Here is a 21,458-nt window from a genome sequence, read left to right on the forward strand (position 1 = left end):
TCACAGATAACAAGCAAACATGTTTATTTATTTATTTATTTAAACAACTTTATTATTACAAAATTACAAAGACAGAATATATGATTCACTTAATTAAACAAAGGGCGACCTTATCACTAGAGTGATATCTCCCAGGTAACCCGTATTTACGAACCTACAGAACTGTAAGTGTAACATGTTCCATTCTATCAGACAAAATATGCACAGGGGTTGCCCTTCTTTAAGAAAATCTTGCAAACATAAAAACATGTGACAAAATACAAAATCTGTTATTATTCAAAATACATACAGACTCCAAAAAAACTCAACAACAATCTGTCAAAATTGCGGTATAATTAACTATCTCCTCTCAGCAAAGGTTGTCTGGTAGAGATTGCTCCAAGCAATAAGGCCGCCATTGCACACAATTGTTTTTTTTCTGTTTTCTTCTTTCTGTGTTGTGATCCTTTACATGTGTTTTTGTGTGCAATAAAGTGTTCTATCTATCTATCTATCTATCTATCTCTTCCTTTAGTAATAGTATTCTGTGCTTTTATTAAGTTGCTTGAAACTCGTGTCATTGTACGCAGGTATTACGAATGACGTTATCAGCAGTAAATTGGCGGAGACGGGAGATGGTCCGGTGGTTGGTGACGTGCGCTACTGAGTTAGGACTTGACGCACTGCTATCCATTATGCAGAATTGGTAAGCAGTTTTTCAGCAGTTATCCTGTGTGTGTGTCAGTATAGAGGGGTTGCTAAACTTAAAAGAGCTTTGTTGCAATCAACCTTTCCTAAAAATTACTGTATCTTTAGTTGCTTCCAATTAAACAACACTTGCAAAAGTTATATTTGGTATTATTTCACTGTCACTGTAATAATTCTGAAATGCTGTAAATACACTTATAACGTGTACTTATAATGTATACAATATAATATAATAATAAGTGTATACAACTTATAATGTGCACTTAACTATAAGACCTTACTTCATAGGATCATTTCTAAGTTTTTCACAAGACACACAAACATGCAGGCAAATTCAGATCCACTAAATCTAAGACCTGGCTGTCTTGTTTAGATGTTAATCACTTACTAAAACAGGAAATCCGTCGTCTTCTGAAGTCAGGGCGGGAATAGGAGCTCTTCGAAAGAACCAGCGGAATTTTTAAATGAGTTAATTTTTTTTTCATTAGTAAAAATTATGCCTAACCAACCAGCAACGCGTAACACAGTCAATAGAGGTTGTATATCGCCTCTACACTACCAACTTTTTGTTGACCACATTCAGTCTTAGTGAGACTATCACAAATCCACTTAGTGACAAGTGTAACTTAATATAAAAATTTAGAACACCCCCAACAAGTGAAGGTTACAGTAACTAGAAAAGAGCTGATAACTTTCAAACGACTGAACCGATTTTCTTGGATTATAGCTAAGAACACTCTCGATCAAGCCACCTTTCAAACAAAAAAAAACTAAATTAAAATCGGTTCATTAGTAGGAGCTACGATGCCACAGACAGATACACAGATACACACTTCAAACTTATAACACCCCTCTTTTTGGGTTGGGGGTTAAAGATGGCTGTAAAGATCTGGAATCTTAAGAATAGAGAGGGTTAAAGAAAGCTGTAATTTTCAGGTATGACTTATTCACACCAACGGAAGCAACGGGACCAGTGGCAGCGGCCGCCATGTCGCACGCCACGGCGCTGCGGCTCGGGCTAAGCTTCGAGCAGCAGGAGAAACTCAGTGCCTGCGCGAGAACGCTCGCGTTGCAGTGTGCTGCTAAGGTAATACTTGAACATTCTTTAAGTTAACTGGTTTTGACTCATTCAGCCGACTATTTCGGTGTCTACTACAGTTCTTGCAATTCACGAAGGCGAGTGGCTCATGCTTGTGTTGAAGTCGTATCGGTATTAGTAAGATACACCAAATGTGTGCGTTTGCGAGCGCTTGCTCGCGACTGATTGGTCCGACATGCACGCACACTTACGCAATGCCCACGTATACGACGTAACCACAAGTAAAGTTCAGTCGCCTTTGTGAATTGCAAGAACTATACCTGACAAAATGTCAGGCCCTTCCCAAATGTTCCAAATTTTTATACCCATCTTAATTAACAAGCATATGCCATGAAATATTTTATAGACAAATCCTTTATGGTTATGCAATATGTCCTTAACTCTTCAAATGATAGAACAAAATTATTATGTTACTGTAAGACAATCATAGCTAAAATTGTTAAGGACAAGGGGATACAAATTGTCCTGAACTTTTTGGGTGTTTGAAGTACTATACTAATAAATAAATAAAATCATAAACGTTAAGACAATGTGAATTTTTATTAAAATTTCAATACTAAAAACCTAAATAACCAAAAATGCCTTAGCATCAGTCAAGTTAAGAAATGTGAGAAAGACTTTAGGAACGGATACACACAAATGGCTTAAAATTACTTTCCCTTTTCCCAGGATCCGCCAGGCTGTGCCTTAAGCGCTCTATCAGTTTGCGAAGGCTCGGCGGGTGCTTTCGAAGCGGCCTGCGCGGCGGTAGGCGGGGCTGCGGCCCGAGGAGCCCTAGCGTCGAGTCAACTGTTTGCCGTGGCCCGATACATGGAGCAACGGGGACAACCAGCGAGGGCCATGCGGCTTGCCACGTTGGCCATGAGGAACCTGCATTTGCATTACAATCAGGTAAGTTTGACTGGTTCTTGGTTCAGTGTCCTAAAAGCACAGTTTTTTACATTCTGGCGGCGAGAAGGAATGAGAAAGACTCGAGGTTTGAGGATCTTTTATGGTGGTGCGCCCTTTCTTAGAGTTCAATGTCCAGCAATCGACGCAAATAGGCTGATGATGATGAAAAGATAGTTCATCATTTGAGCACAAATGATAAGTCAAAATAGTATCAAAACTGATCTATTATAGCTGATAGACCTAGCAAAAGTCTCACGATTGTGCAAAGACCTTATTCGGTGTGTCAATAAATTCAAATACACTTCTGTCAGTTGATAAGTAAGGCTGGCTTCATATTGATCGCTTAGCACACACTTTATTTTGAAGGCAAGTTTAGTCTCGTATTGTTTGACTCTGCTCCCTAACTCTAAAGTTATGACTTTGTACAATACAATCATCGCAATGATTGTTATTGACTGAAACTACGGTTATCGTAACTATCAATGAATTTTGATCAATAGAATATTGATCGAATAATCAATTCATCAAAATTTGGTAAAAAGAAGAATGGTGGTTCATTATCGTTCATTATGTTTACAGGACAGCCATCCAGCAATCGCAGACATCCACTGGGCAGTCGCGTTGGCACATTCTCTAGGGCGAGCTGAGCTTCAAGCCATGTTACCTCTATTAGTGAAAAATGTCCAGTGTGCGCCAGTTCTGGTGAGTTATCTACGCGTGACAATAATTAGAAAATTGGTCCAAAAGTCACTAAACCAGGAAAGTTCACGGTTCAAAGCCTAACCCATAAATTGCTTAGTTTCTAATTGATTTGGAACTGCTCCAAGCGGGAACGTTGCGAAATTAAAATCGGTGGTGCTGAATTTTTGATTTTAAATCAAGAAAATTTTCATCCACCTCATTCTAACGTTACTGTTTCGATGCTCGAATTATATCATCATTGCGCCTGGGCGCGGGAGGATAAATTATTATCATCATTACTTGTACCAATGAGATCTGTATAACTCGGTCGCGCTAAGTTTGCACCTCGCTGGAATGCGGCTCCTCTCCCACTTCCCCGCTCATCTCCCCGCGGTCGTCTTGTGGCGTCAGTACGGTTTGCATACCTTAACTAACGGCCGTTGCCGTATTCACAATCATTACTATGAGGTCTCACAGTGCGCTCGAACGCATAGTGTAGGTTCCACCAATCAGATCATTGTAAATTGACGTGATACAGTCATCTGATTGGTGGAACCTACACTGTGCGTTCGAGCGCACTATGAGACCTCATTGTAACGTTTGTGAATACAGGTGTAAGCGTCAGTGCGAGGTGCAAACTTAGCTTGACCAAGTAGTATACTAAACTACCTCTAGAGCCTTCTCTAAAGATACTAAATCCGATGTTTCCTTACAGTCGGATGTCCTACGGAGGTGTTGTGTGGCCGCGGCGGGGTGTTCGCGCGCCCGGCCCCCTCCCCCGCGACCCCCCACCCCTCTCCGGCCTTTACTAGAGGCGGCGCTACGAGCGTACGCGTCCACCACGCACGCGCGCCTCGCACACATCTCGCCGAGGCACTATGCGGACTTCGTAGACTTCCTTGGTAAGTATCTACATCTACATAATCATCACTATCCATATTACAAATTCGAAAGTGTGATTGTTTGTTGGTTTGTCCTTCAATTACGTTGCAACGGAATAACGGATCGACACAAATATTTGCATGGGTATATTTAAAAACCCGGAAAATAATATAGGCTACTTTTTATCCCGGAAAATCAAAGAAAACCTTCCCACTCGGACAAAGTCGGCATCAGCTGGTTATGAATAATAGCAAACTATAGACCGTAATAAGCTCAGCTCCAAAAGAAACTGTTTGCTAATTGAATTTCGAATGGTTTCTGACTGATCTTTTTGTCTCTATCATTTGTATGGGATTACGTAAGAGAGAGCGCTATACTAACTTTTTTTTCACAGATAGAGTATGGTAGAGGTCAATCTAGTTAATAAAAAAAAATATTATATTTTTGCAGGTAAGGCCCGAGACACATTCGCGCTAGCGCACGACGGGCCGCACCAGTTCGCGGCGCTGCTGCAGGAAATTAAACTCAAATACAAAGGCAAGAAGAAACTCATGTTCCTCGTCAAAGAGAGATTTGGCTGAAGCTATGTTTTGTTTATCAGTTTTGAAGGAATATGTTGTATATTGCATAGCTCCATAGTATGTCGCGGCAAACTTCTAGTACAAGGGATCGTTCCCACTGACGCAGAGCTGGGTGGAGCGGAGCGAAGCGAACCTTGAATTGGCCAATCGCAGTGCTTGAAATCCCCAGTCTACATCAGTGAAAACTATGTGACTGGCCAATTCACGCTCCGCTCCGCACCGTGTCAGTGGAAACGCACTTTAGGTTGAAATCTATAGAGTGCACTTTGAGTTTGCTTAGACTTAAGTTTCAGTTAAAACGAGACAGATTTATGCCAGCGGTATAACGCTGTATCGTTTTAACAATGTCTTAAGTCAGCAAACTCAAAGTGCGCTCTATAGATCTAAGCCTAATTGAAATGATTAATTTTTTTACAGTTACTCGCAAACAACTTGATTAAATGCGCATAGTCGATTTTAAGGTCTCTGGTAGACCAAAGGGGACGCGAGAGCATTTCTACCGCACGGGCACACGCGATCAGTTAGATGCGCTAACTTTCCCACACCATGTTGATTTTGCTCACGTTGTTTGCCGGCCATTGTAATTAAAATCTTGCTATAGTTTTGCATTTTGCAAATAGCTGAAAAGTATCAGACAGAAAGACATACCTATGGAGCTGCAATGTTATTCTAAATGACAGTTCTGTGTTTCGTCGCTGAGTCAACGACGAACGCGCAAGCTGTTAGCCCTAATTCACACGAGCGTTGCGTTAAAACCCGGCGTTGGCGGATATTAACGTACGCGTTAAAAAAGTGTTGTGTGAACGCTCGTGTCGTTCTATTTTAACGCTATTTTAACGGACGTTAAAAAAGCTCTCGTATGAATGAGGCCTTAGGGAAAGAACTGTAATAATATAGTAGGCCATGTTCGTTGAATTTTGATTTTTGTTATTTTCTGTGCAATATGCGGCCGAGTATATGTATAGACAAAGAGATGGTGAGTGATTTGTTTTATGTATTAATACCGGTTCAAAATTTTCATGAGTAGGTATTGAGACAGTACAGTAACCTAAAATAATGTTTATTAAAAGACTATTTTGATGTTTTCGCTAAATTTTAATTCACATATTTTATAAATAAAATCATATACATATGTACTTAGAGTCAACCTGAAAAGAACAGTAAAATATGGGGAAAAAATGAATATACTTATATAAAATACTTATTCATGAAAAATTTGAATCGGTGTTTAACACTTAAAACAAATTGTCCGTCAGCTCTTGGATAATGATATGTATATTTTTATAACTATAATATCCATTCGAATAAAAAAGACATTTAATGAAAAATTGTTGCTAAGGTTCAAATCGCGTACCTAAATCACGGCTAAACACCATTACCTCATGTTAGTTAGCGGAGCCTGGTCAAAGAGCCGGTGGTAAATAATGAGTAGGCACTTTATAAAAGATGAAAATCCGTTGTTCTGCTTCCTAAAAGTGCAAGCAAAATTTAAATTGCCATTTTATGTAAAAGTCAAACGAATGTAATATATTACAATTTCCGAATGTGCATCTATAGCGTCAACTACGTTTAAAGCGAATCAGTTTAGTCCGCCTTTTTGCAATGCGTGAAAATAGTTTTTCGCACATAATTCGGTGCGGCGCGTTTCCACCGCCACCAGTGCTTCAAATCGCCGCAGACCTAAAAAAAAAATTAATGTATGGATAGATACTATCACAGGTAAAAGTAATTCGGATTCCCATGGAGCAGGTCAAAGGTCTTTATCGGGCAGATTATCCTCACCCCAGTTATATAGAAGGGTTTATATATTACACTGGGCTGGGCAAGGTATTCCGAACCAGTGGTAAATGCAATTGACTATTCAAAAGTGCTTGTAAAAGTTTAATTGAATAAAAAAAAATGAACTTTCAACTTTTATCAAGTACCTCCTCAATATTTCCCACCATCTCTCTTACCATAATGTTTGTGTACTCAATGTACCAAACCAGTCTTTTTTAAAGTATTATTTTTATGTAAACGTTAGATTATAAAATACCTCTTAGAATTCGCTAATTGTAAGTATGTAACAGTAAGTAGGTAGTTAACATGTAATGATCTCAATGATTCCATTGTGTAAATAGTTTTAGTTTGTAAATATAGGACGAATGAGGTAAGTGTATTTTTTTTTAGTTTTTAGTTTGTTGGGAAGTGTTAGATATATTTTTAAATAGGCGATCCCTTTTTTTTTTGCGAGCGCTACTGTACATGACAGACTAGAGTACCCGGCAGGAAATATTGTACAGTACAACCAAATTAATAATGCGCATGCAGATCTTCGCTAATTGTCGTATTCCGAATCATTGAATCGTAAGAGCCCTAAACAATGCACTTGCATTTTGCACCTTGTTATAAACAAATAGGAGTCAATATCATGTGTATCATATGACCGTTGCCGAACAGTGACGAAGATTTCTATGCGCATTATTAATTTGGTTGTACTGTACATCGGCCTTTAGAAAGAGATGGCTGTTTCGTAGAGCATTGTCTCTGTCGTTGAGACCGATAAAACCTTACATAGGTATGAGTGACAGAGACAACGCTCTACGAAGCTGAAATCTCGTTTAAAAGGTTTTTAAAGGTCGATGTATATTTCCTGCCGGCTACCGTACAAATGATTGTAAAGCTAAGCGTACATGTTCTCGATTTGAAATCGGTCGGTATAATTGAGGCGACGGTTTTTATTATTACTTAAATTAATATAGGAAAATTTGAACGTTACATATACTCACTTAAAATGAAAGCTAAATAAAATGACTGCTAAATACCGGTTCTTACTTCTAGTTATCGAATAAAAATCGGTTTGGTTAAAAAATATCAAATTTTATCCGTGTTGCGTTAATTCGATATTCAAACGTTCTAATCGCTGGCCCAATTATATTAATATCGATTTCAAATCGGTTACGTGTACAATTTGAATTGTTAGAAATAAAATAAGCGCTCGTGTGAAAAAAATATTAGTTAATACGCCGTGAATAGCGTCCAATAGCAGTGGAATCAATCATAAATAAAATGACACCACACCAAAGAAATATAATGTTATAAGTAATTCCAGTAGCGTGGAATAATGGCGGAACACACTTATAACACGCCATTCAATCAGACTCTTCGTAAGGCATATTAAGTTAAATGTAACGACTTCTATAGACAGGTAATGGGAAGCCATATTTTGTAGCATGTTCGAAGGTGTCGTTTTACTTAAAGATCAGGCTCTACGACCTTTGCCTTTCCTGAAGGGGATAAAAAATAAAACTAACTTTACCCAAAGATGCGTAAACACCGGGTCAGATCTATGCAATTTGTGCCTCTACACACCTGCATGACAAGCGTACTAATTAGTAACTGAAGATATTGATATTTGGTAGAAATATCAATTTCTTCAGTTACTACTAATTAGTAACTGAAGATACTGATATTTGGTTGAAAGAAAAATTCCCGAAACTCAGTACCAGTATGTACGAATCTAAAGGCAATTCGTAGACTTCAATGTATGGGTTTGTTTGATGGCATGTTATGAGTATGATTCCGGCCTTAGCAATGCCATCTTTCTTACAGTATTCTTGAGTATTCATATATAGGTGTTCGTTTTTAAAGTTAAGCTGTCACCTTTCCTGTTATTTCGTCATTTTGGTTGTTTCTGTTACGGCCATTTTGTTCTCATTTTTAACTTTCTTGTTTGTTTAGTTGCATTGCATTTTTATTTGTATTTTTTTTATTGTCTCCAACAGTATCCTTATCCTTCAATTTCTAAGTTAGGGTAGGTGTAAAGTTTCAACAAGAAGTGCATTTATAAAGGTAGAAATGTTTAATATTTAAAGATAGACGTGACATTGGATAGTGTTCAGGAATTTAGGATCAATAATTGATTATGATAGTCTGTAAGCTATGGTGGATTTTTGTACTTTTTGTGGTGTGTACTAGGGTTGCGCAGAATAGTTACTTTTGCCATCTAGAAATACTGAAATCATAAACTTGCGTTAAACGAAGGATGCGAATATAATTATTCTGCCAACCCTACAATGTGTCAAAGATGTTGTAACAAAAATTGAAATATATAAAATGAGATTTTGTTATAAGTTAGAATGCAATACAAGAGTATTTGTTAAATTTTTCAATATTGGACTTTTCAACTTTCCTAATCAAAAATGTCATGTTTATTCAGTATTTATTATAAGCAAGCTGCAATAGATACCTTGCTTTTTACTAAGAACGAACAGACTGAAACTTTTTTTTTGTCAAGTGAACAGTACGCAATCAACACTTTTTCAGGTCCATGAAATATGGATTTCGAACTTCCTTCTTAGTTATATCGAATTTAACATTTCAAAATAACATTTTAAATTCGATGAGCAATAATTTTGAAGCCTTTTAGCCGGTCTGTTTATTTGTGTAATAATTTCTCAATAATACTACTTATGAAATGAAGTTTAAAAATATAATGTGTATAAAACTTTATAATACAAAATTGTGTATTCAGCAATATTATTTGCGTAAAGTTGGATGTCGTCAGACTATTTGTACTAGAATTGAGGAAAGTATATTTTTAGCTTCATTGCATTTATTGTGGTGTCAATAAAGCATAACGAAACTAAACCTAATTTATAGGTATCAACTACCCATACCTACTCATCTAAATTTTTGGTTGTTAAAAAAATCGACCATTCGTGAAAATGTGGGCAGGCAGGCTGTCAATAAAATATTCTGCTTTTAATGTCCTATTTCACGGTTTCGCTTGGTAATGGTAAATACATTTCGATTTCAAAACTAACTATATTCAAACTTGAATTGTAAAATCTTCGTGCACCTTTATTGACACCAGCCGCCCAAGAACAACCATTTACGACAACGCTTTCTTGCGGCTTTTTTTCTTTTTTTTTTTTATGTTAAGTGTTGTACACTTAACATAAAAAAAAAACCGCGAGAAAGCCTTGTGTTCTGATTGTAGGTTACAGCGTGTGATTAATACATACTGTTGCAATAATTTAATGTAATAAACTTAGTAGTGACTTGCCAAATTGGACCTTCAAGCATAAATAAATCATTGACCGCAAGTGCCTTCAGGCGAGTCCAAAAAAAATTTTTTCAGACCGGCTTTTCGTTATGTACAGTTTTTGTTTTTACCTCTTTGTACAGGTACGGTTCTTGAGACATGAGCGAAACTAAAGGTAGTTAGCTAGATTTTTATTTTGTTTGTTCGGAAAACTGTCTGAAGATGCGGCGTAACCATATTACGGCGTGATAGATAAAATAATGATTAAACGAATTTACCTGTAAATGAAGTTTTATCATATTCATAATAATTATACAAAGGCTTTGTCCTAGAAATTAGCATTGTTACTACATGTAAACAATGCTAACTTCGAGGATAAAGCATAAAGTTGGTATAATACTTATAACAGCCATTCAATCACAGATGCTGAGCCAGCCAGTCGCACCTGATATCAGACCTCAAAAATGACTCTCGTAAAATGACATGCCTTTAGATCCGTACCGATACTTGTACTGCACTTAATGTCGATTATTATTTGAAATTGTGTTTTACGTAAAACGTAGACACCCTTCAGTGCTGATTAAGAAGGTGATAATTTCAATAAAATTATTATAAACAAATACTGTCTTGTCTTTTAATTATAAATTATTTAACAATTCCTACATCATACAAACTATTTTTTGCCGACTTAAAAGGCAAACAAGGTTATCGCTTTGCATTACACAATGTTCACACTAGAATATTCTTACATATAATAAATTAACAAAACAATTCTGCTACTGAAAATCCAAACTTTAAAACTTGCCAGGGCGTCCTTCGCCCCCGATTTTCTGAATAGATTTATGTACTATAAAATATAAATCAGTGAAAAATAAATTACCTACCTATATACATGACTATACAGATTCTTATTGCATCCAAGTGAATCATGTATTAATAATCTTAAAATATAAGCCGATTTCATTTTAATCGGTCAAAAATAAAAACCACAATGCGCACTTATCTTTACTGTACAGCGGGCCGCTGTAGGTATGCACAGTTATCATTTAGTAAACCACTTATAAACGAAGAACGCTTTTGTGGTTAATTGAGTTTTATGCATAGAAATAAGAAGTACTAGTTATACGTAAAGTATTGTACTTTCTAATTCCATGGTTTTATGCCATTGGAGTTGACGGCTCAATGTAATTCACTAAGCTGTCAACTCCCAATGTTAACAAGTGACAATGTTACCCGTGACGACTGTATTTATCAGAGTTTTTGATTTTTTTATAAACATTCCTGAACGATCGGGAATTGTTTACCTGAAATATGTCAATGTCAAATCAGCTGTTTTGACTTTCGGAAAAGGTTTTGAACTTTTTGAAAAAGATAAACACATTACGATTTCAAAATTTTGTAGAAAAATGCGGCGTCAAGTAAGTATTTAAAATTATGTATGTACTTATTAAGTAATAAATTACATTTAAGTCACTAAAGATATAGGTACCCTTGGTAACTATACTATTTTTAGAATTTAGGAATTCAAGATGCGATACCCGGCGGATCCAGGGCTTTTTAACTAAACTACTAATAATATAGTTCTTATAATGTTCATGCAATAAAACATTACTTATGTATAGTTGCCTGGTGACAGACGCAGAGTTGGGTGGCATCTCCTCTTGGAAGGAACTCGCTACTGGCTCTATTTAAAAATAATGACAAGCAAAATGTGAGCAAATATCAACAGGTAATCAGACTAATTAGTATTTCCCTTGTCTCATCAATAGAATTTTTAGCTTAAGCCACCATTCAAGTGCAGAAGAAGAAGAATTTTTAGTACTAAAATAATTTTACTAGCATGAATTTTCTTATTTTATTACTTACTGTTTACTGTGGTCTCAACTGGTGGTAATTAATGATGCAGTCTAAGATGGAAGTAGCTAATTTGGAAGGTAATAATATAGTAGTTTTATTAAGCCCATACTCCTTATTGGTTTCTTCACAACATATCACCAATTAACATTAGTAGGCACCCATTATTATAGAAATTAGAATATGTTGTTAAACCACAAAATAAGCCTAAAATCATCCTATTGCAATGCTAAATTGTGTGGCTGCATGGTTTTGCTAGTAGGGTGGTAAATAGCCATGGCTGAAGCCTCCCACAAAACCAGATCATAGACAATCAGAAATTACTTTCTCAAATTGCCCCTCCCAAGAATCGAACCTGTGACCTTCTACTTATAAGGCCACCACACCCACAAATGTGCCTGGGTGGTTGATAAAAGTAAATACTATCTACTTAGAGATATTATTTTAATGAGCTAGATAGATTTATTAAGGCTGGCAGTCTAAACTCTACCTGGTATGCATAATAAATAAAACTTTTTTGTTTTCAGATACAAAAAACATTAAGAAACAAACAGAATGTTAAAACATGTAATAAGATCTTTCACTCAGATACAAGTAATGTAAAGGATAATCTGTCTTCCATAGCTGATGTGGAGAGAGTAGATTTTCAAAATATACAAAGTGCTTTTACATCCTGGGTAATTTGTTCTGTAAGATAATAATATCTTTTTTTGATAAACCACCCTGATAATAATCTGTAATTTATTTATTTAATTTTTCTTGTTTGTAATATTTGTTATTATTCTAGAATAGAATAGATTTTTTAAATTCAAATATACTCTTATAAGTGCTTTTGAATGGTCAAAAGAATTGACCATTACCACTGGTTCAGAAATCGAAATGCAATTCCTATTGAGACAAACCAGCAAGAAACTCGGCCGTTGCTCAATGGTTAATAATGATAAAATTATAATCTACTAAATACTAAGATTATTTACTTTATTACAGCTACTTAAACACACGACTTTTGAAGGATTAACCACAACTTTCTTATCTACAAAGGAAGCGCTTCTCCTAGCTAATATTAGTAATTTTACGGTAATGGTCCACTTTTGTTATATTCTAATTTATTTATTTCATGTTGAATTGAAGATTAATATAAAATTTATGAATTAGGACAAATGGAATTGTTCTGAAAAGAGGGGTTCTATTATGAAGATTTACAACTCATTTAGTTATACTGAGGACATCAAATATGAAGCAAGTGTAAGAATATTTTTTATTAATTTTAAACACAAATCATTTATTCAAAGTAGGTAGGTAGGGTACCATACAGATATACATATTAGTAAGGATTTAAATTGGTCAATGATTTCATATTAATTAACTTACATAAATATTCATTTCTAGAAAAAAAGTTAAAATTATTGTTTAAAAATATTTTTTTGTATATTGAGTAAATAGAGCATTTTTTCTGCTTACATGAAATGTCTAATAATTATTTTTAGCTTCTAGAACTCCCAATGCATGACGAAGAGTTCAAATTAGTGATACTGGTACCAAATGAAGCGGATGTCTTGAATGATCTGTTCAAAAAACTAACTAGTGACGGTCTAACAGCAGCTACTGGATGTATTACCCCACTATTCACTTCAGTTTGTGAATTAAATGCACCAAATATTGAGTTCATTTCCACATCTAATAAAATTCAGGTCAGTATCTATTTAGACATAGTTCGCGACCGGTCGACATGGCAATCGAGGTATAAGGCGGGGGACGCCCAGCTCACCCGCATGTCACCCGCGCTATCCCGCACTGGGTTAGCGCGGGGGCTGTGTGGGGCGTCCCCACCCCGATTGCCACGTCGACCTGTCGCGAACTATACTTACCTATTCTTTTCTGCAAGGAGCATTGTCAAAGTGATAGCAGTCAATTTGGACCTGTCATTTTAATTTAGAGATTGGCGTCGATTCTGATGCCTTTCTCTAAAATGAATTTAGAGTATCTGCATCTTTTTCTTTTTAATATTGCTAAATAGGGACGGAAAACGAATTTCAAATTAAAAACTAAACAGATTATGCTCAAGACTGACACCTAAAGTCACCTACCCAAAGGGACTGATTTAAATCAAATTGACTTTGTCTGTCTTTTTCTCATTACATTAGTAAGAATAAAATGAAAATATGTATATTCTTATTTAGTTGCCATCAGAATCAGTACCACTTTGTACGACAAAATTAGTTACTTACAATATTCTGCAGTTTCTTTCTTCTCTCTAGGCTGGTTTCCGCAGTTAAACGTTTCCGTCTGTTGATATTCTGCAGTTACTCAGTTGTTTATTCTAAATAATAAAATTCAATGTTCATCAAGCTGAATTTGAATTTTATTTCAGGAGAGTGTGAACAGTATGACTCTAACAGCAACTGAATTTGGCAACGTGAAAATAAATGAAGAGGGGGTTTCAATAAAAGTATTAACATGTAAGCATTATATATTTATTAAATAGGTAAAATTATTTCATCGTGTGCGCAAAATAAGTAGTTGAATCTGACGTTGCAACATGGCGGTTTGCGCAGGTCAATATTTTCAGTTCAGAATAAAATACATAAGCGCCCGGCTTCAAGGAAGGAAGGAACCCTTATTGTTTCACTTTATCGTCTGTCTGTCTGTCCGTTCGTCCGTCGTGTCTGTCAAGAAAACCTTTAGGTTACCTTCTTCCTGTTAACCTAGAATCATGAAATTCGGCAGATAGGTAGTCTTATAGCACAAGTAAAGGCAACAATCCGGAAACCGCGAATATGTGGTTAGGTACATCACAAAAAATATCAAAATTAAAGTAATGAAAAGTTTTGCGTGCAATATCCTACAAAATTGAAAAGGACGTATTTTTCAGGTTTTTCTTCCAACATCCAAGCTGAAGTATCTACAGTTACCAAACCGGAGAAAGCTCACAAGCCGTTCTACTTTGCTATAATCTTTAAGGACATGCCTTTATTCACTGGTTATTTTGAAAATTTGAATAAATAAATTATAACCTATTGATCTATCATTTACAAAGTGTAAAATGTATCGGGCATGAAAGTTTACGCATCGAATTTAGAAAGAGATTAGGTGGACGAAGCGTAGGACGGGACACGGCGACGTGCGCGGGATCAGGTCGGTCTGCGGATGTCGCCCGTTGGGTCCCAGGGTCGGGGGACGCACTGCGTTGGTGCGGCCCGGAGGTCGGTGAGGGGACCTTGCGAGTAGGTCCCCGGTGGAGAGTCTGCCTCGGCAGACGTCGCTGGCTGGGTCGCGGTTGTTTGCTTCGGCGATCCCGTGAACCAGTCGCCAGGCGACGCCCATTAGCGCCGCTGGGGTTTAGTGGGTATTCTGGTCGCCTCTCGGCCGGCGAGTCCCACATACCTTCCCTTAGCTGGCTGGCTGGCTAGCTTCCGGGGGGATGCGTAAATGCATTCCCCAGCGTCAACAAAAAAAAAGGTACACAAACGTACAATAGATACCTATCTGAATACTGAATACAGTAGGTACTCTTTAAAAATAACATTACATTTTAAGCGTTTGACTGTACTGACGTGAAAGGCTGTAAGCGTTTCTTATGGTAAAAACTAACCCATGATTGCACGGTTTTGACTGTGTATTACGATTAGTGTCTATCTATCAACCTAGAGTTCTTTTTGCCATTGCAATTCCTCTGTTTCTTATATACGTGTTCGGTCTCATGTGGCCCGTGATTATGATGGCCGTCAAGATTCTCGTGGCTTATTGGGCGAAATAGTTTTTGTTTCTTGTCAGAGTTTCCTTGTCCTTCATCGATGAGCTCGTCGTATCCTAGTATTATGGGCGGGAGAATTATGAGGCTCGCTTGACGTTGTTGTTCATCCGTCATAATCTGTAAAATTATGAATTATGAAGAACTATTCGTAGCTTGTAACTTTCGCTAATCGGATCTCTCCTCAAAGGGATCGGGTATCTTGAGATGTTCCCCACGTCAAGAAAAAGGTATGCTAAAGGTAGAAACTGAAATCATACTAACATAAATAATACACAACTTTAACACAAGACCAAGTTGAAACAACAACATTGTGTAGGTATATGGAAACTGCAATAAAACGAAATTGTAGCTATCAGCTTTTACGAGTTGGCGGGTTTAATAGCACAAAACATTGGTCAAGTGTGAGTCAGAACACATGTATGGTAGGGGTCCGTAGCCTCGTCAGTTGCTATGCCACGGAGGTAGGAGTTATAGTTTCTTAGGATTCCGTATCCCTAGAGAAAAAAGGAACCCTTATAGGATTAGGTACTTTGTTGTCTGTCTGTCTTTCAATACCCGTCAAGTAAATCAAAACTTATAGATAGGGTACACTTCCCGTTGACCTAGAATCATGAAATTTGGCAAGTAGTAATGTCTATAGCACAAGTTAAGCGAGAAATCCGAAAACTAAAATGGTTATCTTCGTCTCTTGTTAAAACTCTACGCGTTGTGATTTATACCCTCGTGCAAGCTTAAGATGAGAGATTTTAATGAGTTAAATTATACCTGCTATTTTGGCTTACGCTTTTGTTGCCGAGAACTATAACTTATTAGGAAATGGACTCTACCTATCTTCCTGTAGGATAAATACCTGGATTTAGGCAGGATAGGTCACCGGTGGTCTGAAGTCTTCCCTTTCTCGTATTCCGTGGATAGTTTCTTCGAAGCACAGATTCGCAGAACACTTCACTTAATTTTAACGTTTATGTAATTTTAACTTATTTACTTAGCGTAGCGTTTTTACAGTTTAATAGCGGGTTTTTGCGTGATTAATTTAGCGTTATATGAGTTTTTTACACAAGCGGCGCGTGGCGTTTGTACAGCGGGCGTCACGCAGTTAGCGGGTTTCAGACTCGACGTGCGTAAACGCCGGTTCAAAGGTAACTGACAGGAGCGGGGTGTAAGAGCGGGTAATAGGATGGAATTTTATGTGTGCGTGAGTGTTTGTATGTGTGTATGTATGATAGCGTAATTAAATATATAATAATAACTTAAGCAACTAGAAGGCGCTTACAACTTCCCCCGCCTAGAGGTAAGTCCTCTAAACAGAACGAATTGCAAGAGAGAGATAAAAATTATAGCGTTAAAAGCGTTTAAATAGAGTTAATAGCAGCCTATTGAGAAGGTAGAGGGCATATCCGAACTACAGGTCTGATGTAGCTTCCGGAACGCGTTCTAACTTTGACTGCTCGAATTATACTGTCTTTCCCTGGATAGAGTTCTTCTATAACTCCTAGAGGCCAGCAAAGAGGATGAACGTTGGAGTCTTTGATTACAACAACAGCTCCAAGACTCACAGGGTTGGATGGAGTATTCCACTTTTGTCTGTGTTGTAAAGAAGTCAAATATTCTTGGCTCCAGCGTTTCCAGAAAGAACAAGTAATTTTAGTTAACAATTGATAGCGGGATAAGCGGCTGTCGGGAATATCCGTTAAATCCTCAACAGGTAAATATTTTGCGGGAGTGAGATTGAGAAAATGATTGGGCGTAAGTGCGGAAAGATCTGACGGATCAGAGCTTAAAATACATAATGGTCTACTATTTAATAAGTTTTCGATTTGAATTATAATTGTATTTAATTCTTCATAAGTAAGGATTTGTGTCCCTACTACCTTGTATAAATGCGTTTTTACACAGCGAACGTTAATTTCGCTAAGACCATTAAAATGCGGGCCGTAAGGCGGGCTATGTTTCAATTGAATACGATGTTCTGCGAGGCGATTTTCAATGAAATTTTTATGAGCATTGGACTGTATGAGAGTGTAAAGTTCATCTAATTTGCGTTTAGCTCCAAAAAATGTAGTAGCTCCATCGCTGTATATTAGACTTACAGGGCCTTTGCGTGCGCTTAGTCTCAAAAAAGCTGCAAGAAATAAGTCAGAACTAAGATCTGAGACTAATTCTAGGTGTACTGCTTTGGTAGTCATGCATGTAAATATGCAGACGTACGCTTTATGACTTTTAATACCTCGGCGGCGAATGTGAGTTACAAAGAAAGGTCCCATGTAGTCCACAGCGGTGTGAACGAAGGCTTTAACTTGCGCTACTCTAAAAGCGGGTAACTCTCCCATTTGTGGAAAAGTAGATTGAGGGTTAACGCGAAAACAAATATTGCATTTGTGTACACGTTGTCGAACCAAGTTTCTGGCAGCAATGATCCAGAACTTCTGTCTGAGTAAAGCGAGTAATAACGCGGGTCCTGTATGCAAATTAGTGATATGATAATAATCAACTATTAGCTGAGTGATGCGGTCTTTTGAAGGTAAAATTATTGGATGTTTTTGACCAAAATTTAATTGCGAATTGCTTAAACGACCACCAACTCTGATGATGTCGTCTGCGAGAAATGGGTTAAGTTTTAAGATCGATTTCGAGCAAGGTTTATTATTTTTGAGAGCGTGAATATCTTGAGAAAAATGTTTATTTTGAACATAGCGAATTATATAAGTTTCTGCAAAATCTAGATCTGAAACTGTAATAGAACCGCGTGATTTTAAGCGTTTGGAGAATCTTAACATGTAAACAATGGTGCGCAATAATTTAGACCAGCTAGAAGAGCGTTCGGCTAAGATATCAATCGGATGTTGAGTGTCGGAAACAGAAGTTTCAACTGCTAGAACAGTAATTTTTGCTTCTTCAAAATTTTCATTATGAGCGTTTACTTGAAAAGGCGTTATAGGCCATCGCGATATAGGATGCGTTGTCCACTGAGGAGCGTTAAACCAAAGTTTGCGTTCTAATAATTCTTTCGGCGTGACTGGACGAGATATAATGTCCGCAGGATTTTCGCGTCCTTTTATATGATACCAATGTTCAGCAGATAACTTTGAATTAATTTCGGTAATCCTATTGGCAACGAATGTATGGTATTTATATGCGGGAGAATGGAGCCATGAAAGGGCTACTGTTGCGTCAGAAAATGCATAAATATTATTTATTTTGCAGCGCTTACTAAGAGTTTCACGTATCAAATCAATTAAACTGGCTAATAGAAGAGATGCGCAAAGCTCGAGTCGAGCGAGTGATGTTTTCTTAAGCGGTGCGACTCTAGATTTTGAAGCGAGCAAATGAACAGAGCCAGAAGAATGTTCATCTGAACTTACGCGTATGTGTTTACATACGCGTAAGTAAACACATACGCGTAAAATGCTATGGAGCCGCCGTTTGGCGGCTCCATAGCATTTTTCACTAGCGTCAGAAAAACCTATGAGCGTTACATGGGATTCAGAGCTCATCCCTACGTAGCGTGGAATTTTGATTTGTTCTAAATGTGGTAGTTCATTACAAAATTGTTCAAACTGTTGAGCGATTGAGCTGGGTACTGGAGTATCCCAGTCGAGATTTAATTTCCAACATTCTTGGACGAGAAGTTTCATAAAAGCGGTAACAGGACCTATTAGACCGATTGGATCGAACAGGCGCGCGGTAATCGAAAGAATTAAGCGTTTTGTATAATCGCGTGGACTTTCCTTAGCGTTGATTTTAAAAGTAAAAGTATCGAGTTTAGGATGCCACTGCATTCCTACTATTTTTGTAACGTCTTGAGCATCTGAATCAAAATTAATTGCGTGCGGATTTTTATGAGAGCTAGGAACTTCATTTAGAAATTTAGTGTCATTGGAGATCCATTTGGTTAAATTGAAACCACCCGAGTTGAACATATTGACCATTTCATGATAAGTTTCTTTGGCTTTCTCAAAACCATCGATTGAGTTTATGTAATCGTCCATGTACATGTGATGAGTAGCTTCATTAGCTGCGAGCGGGTACCTGTCAATGCTGTCTTCAGCTAGCTGACGCACGACTCTCATAGCGAGATAAGGTGAACTAGATACTCCAAATGATACTACGGTGAAGTTATAAGTGTCAATAGATTGCTCAGTGTCAAATCTAAAAAGAATTCTTTGAAAAGCGTGATGTGCGGGCGTTAAATTTAATTGAAAATAATGTTTTTCAATATCTGCGGTTACTGCGATTGAGAATAAGCGTAAATTTATTAAGAGTTCAAATATGTTATTTTGTAAGTTAGGACCTACATATAATAAATCGTTAAGCGATTTTCCGGAGGTAGTTCGACTTGAAGCGTTTAGAACGATACGAGTTTTCGAAGTCTGCTTATCAGGGCGATAAACAGCTCTGTGCGGAATATAATAACAATTTATATCGCGTGAAGGGTTGTCTACTTTCGTAAGATAACCTTTGTCTATGTATGACTGAATGGTTGCGTTATAATCTTTACGAAGAGCGGGATTAGCGTTTAATTTCTTCTCTAATTGAAGAAAGCGGAGTTTGGCGATCGAGTATGAGTCACCGAGTTTAGCGGGATCATCTTTAAAGGGTAAGTGAACAGTATATCGGCCTGTTTCATCGCGTGAGTAAGTATCTTTAAAGATGCGTTCACATGCTTCATCATTAGGGCTTATGTGAATTTTATTAGGTACATTTTCTAATGACCAAAAGCGTTCAGTAATTTCATCAAGTGACGGAGAGTCTGTGTGACATAAAAAAGTTTTAAAATCGTTTGAGCGGTGAGTCGAGTTGTGAGCTGCGCAGTCTGCTCTCCCCATCAGTATGTAGCCTAGCGTGCTTTGAACCGCGACTACAGACGAACGAGGCGAGACCACTCTGTCACACCCAAGCAAGAAGGGGAACAGTTCATTACCGATTAGGCAATCGATCGGCCCTGGAGTATGATAATCGTCGTCAGCCAATGGCAATGCGTGTAAATGAGTTAACTGGGAAACATCGATACGAGCGTTTGGTAAGTGGTCGGTAATTGTGTCTATCACCCTAGCGGTAATAGTATAAGAACAGCGTGAGTCAAAGCGAGAGTAAATTTTAAATGTTACGAATCCCAGGGATGTGCTTTCTGTTTGACCAATGCCTTTTACAACTGACGGAGCGAATTTAATTTTCATATTTAAGCGTTGGCAACATTCTTTTGAAATAAAATTAGTCATTGAACCTGTATCTAAAAATAAACGGATAGCGTATTGCGTATTGTTACTACATACATTTACTTTCGCGGTAGGTAAAAGTACAGTTGTATCTTTCGAGTAATTGCGTGAAGAGGTAGTCACCGAAAGTGCTAATTCTGTAGGATTGGTTGGCGGAGCGTGAGGTGCGGGAGGTGGTGCTGTAATCTTTGGCAAATCACTAGATTTATCATTCTGCGGTGGCATCTGTATCGGAGTGTTACTGTTGTTAGCACCATAGCGGTTCAGTGAGTAAGCGGTGGCATGTGACTGTGAGGTCCCGGGTTCATACCTAGGCTTAGAAAAGGAGCTACATAACAGACTGTGATGTGAGCTAGATGCACAATTCCCACATCGACCTTGGCTCTTACAGCGGAATTTTAAATGAAATCCTAGGCAGAACTCACAAAATCTATTTTTTCTCACTATGTCTAGCTTAGTTTTAGCGTCTTGGTTTTTAAAAACCTCACACTTGTAAAGCGGGTGAGCGTCTTGATTTTTACAGATTATGCACTTACGTTGAGTATTTTGAGAATTTAAATTATAATTATTGTTGTTGCTGACTGTACTCGTATAAGTCTGAGTTTGCGATTTAAGTTTGTATGAATTAGGTTTTTTATTTTGAGCTTGAGTATTAACTTGAACGGAGCGTAAAGTTTGTATTTTTAATTGTTCTTTTAAAAAATTATTTAAATCGGAAAAAGTAGGTATTTTAATGTGTTTATGATTTTGTTCAAATAATGAGACAACATCTTTACTTAACTTTGAG

The 21,458-nt window shown here is 37.4% G+C and overlaps 2 protein-coding genes and 1 long non-coding RNA gene across 4 annotated transcripts in view; 2 read left to right on the top strand and 1 right to left on the bottom strand.

Moving 5' to 3' along the window:
* LOC123875769 (zinc finger SWIM domain-containing protein 4-like) overlaps positions 1-6,895 on the top strand; it is an 86,870-nt gene extending 79,975 nt beyond the window's left edge. The window contains exons 18-23 of the mRNA XM_045921812.1: positions 570-685; positions 1,624-1,774; positions 2,456-2,677; positions 3,257-3,379; positions 4,074-4,260; positions 4,691-6,895. Of these exons, the coding sequence (XP_045777768.1) occupies positions 570-685; positions 1,624-1,774; positions 2,456-2,677; positions 3,257-3,379; positions 4,074-4,260; positions 4,691-4,821 (930 nt within the window). The 3' untranslated portion in view covers positions 4,822-6,895. The remainder of the gene's footprint in view (positions 1-569; positions 686-1,623; positions 1,775-2,455; positions 2,678-3,256; positions 3,380-4,073; positions 4,261-4,690) is intronic.
* LOC123875770 lies at positions 255-15,714 on the bottom strand. The gene is made up of 4 exons (XR_006798205.1): positions 15,702-15,714; positions 12,703-12,704; positions 1,841-2,046; positions 255-266 (listed from the first exon to the last, which is right to left on the bottom strand). It is a non-coding gene; the product is annotated as an uncharacterized LOC123875770 (long non-coding RNA).
* On the top strand, positions 11,180-14,782 carry LOC123875755 (antitrypsin-like). Of its 2 annotated transcripts, none has more exons than XM_045921792.1 (8): positions 11,180-11,265; positions 11,484-11,576; positions 12,229-12,390; positions 12,689-12,778; positions 12,857-12,946; positions 13,189-13,392; positions 14,073-14,160; positions 14,574-14,782. In XM_045921792.1, exons 1-8 carry the CDS (start codon positions 11,254-11,256, stop codon positions 14,705-14,707), a joined length of 873 nt encoding a protein of 290 aa, XP_045777748.1. In that variant the 5' UTR covers positions 11,180-11,253; the 3' UTR covers positions 14,708-14,782. The 2 variants fall into 2 exon arrangements, with proteins under 2 accessions (XP_045777748.1, XP_045777749.1); XM_045921793.1 differs by having other exon boundaries at positions 12,229-12,378.
* Positions 15,715-21,458: the final 5,744 nt, after the last annotated feature.

Source organism: Maniola jurtina, chromosome 20 (genome assembly GCF_905333055.1).
Source record: "Maniola jurtina chromosome 20, ilManJurt1.1, whole genome shotgun sequence".
NCBI lineage: Eukaryota > Metazoa > Arthropoda > Insecta > Lepidoptera > Nymphalidae > Maniola > Maniola jurtina.

What these genes read in the sequence shown, in the direction of transcription:
- LOC123875755 (XM_045921792.1), top strand. An exon ending in CTAATATTAGTAATTTTACG is followed by an intron (nt 12,779 to 12,856) that starts GTAATGGTCCAC and finishes TTTATGAATTAG; the next exon opens with GACAAATGGAATTGTTCTGA. An exon ending in CCACATCTAATAAAATTCAG is followed by an intron (nt 13,393 to 14,072) that starts GTCAGTATCTAT and finishes ATTTTATTTCAG; the next exon opens with GAGAGTGTGAACAGTATGAC.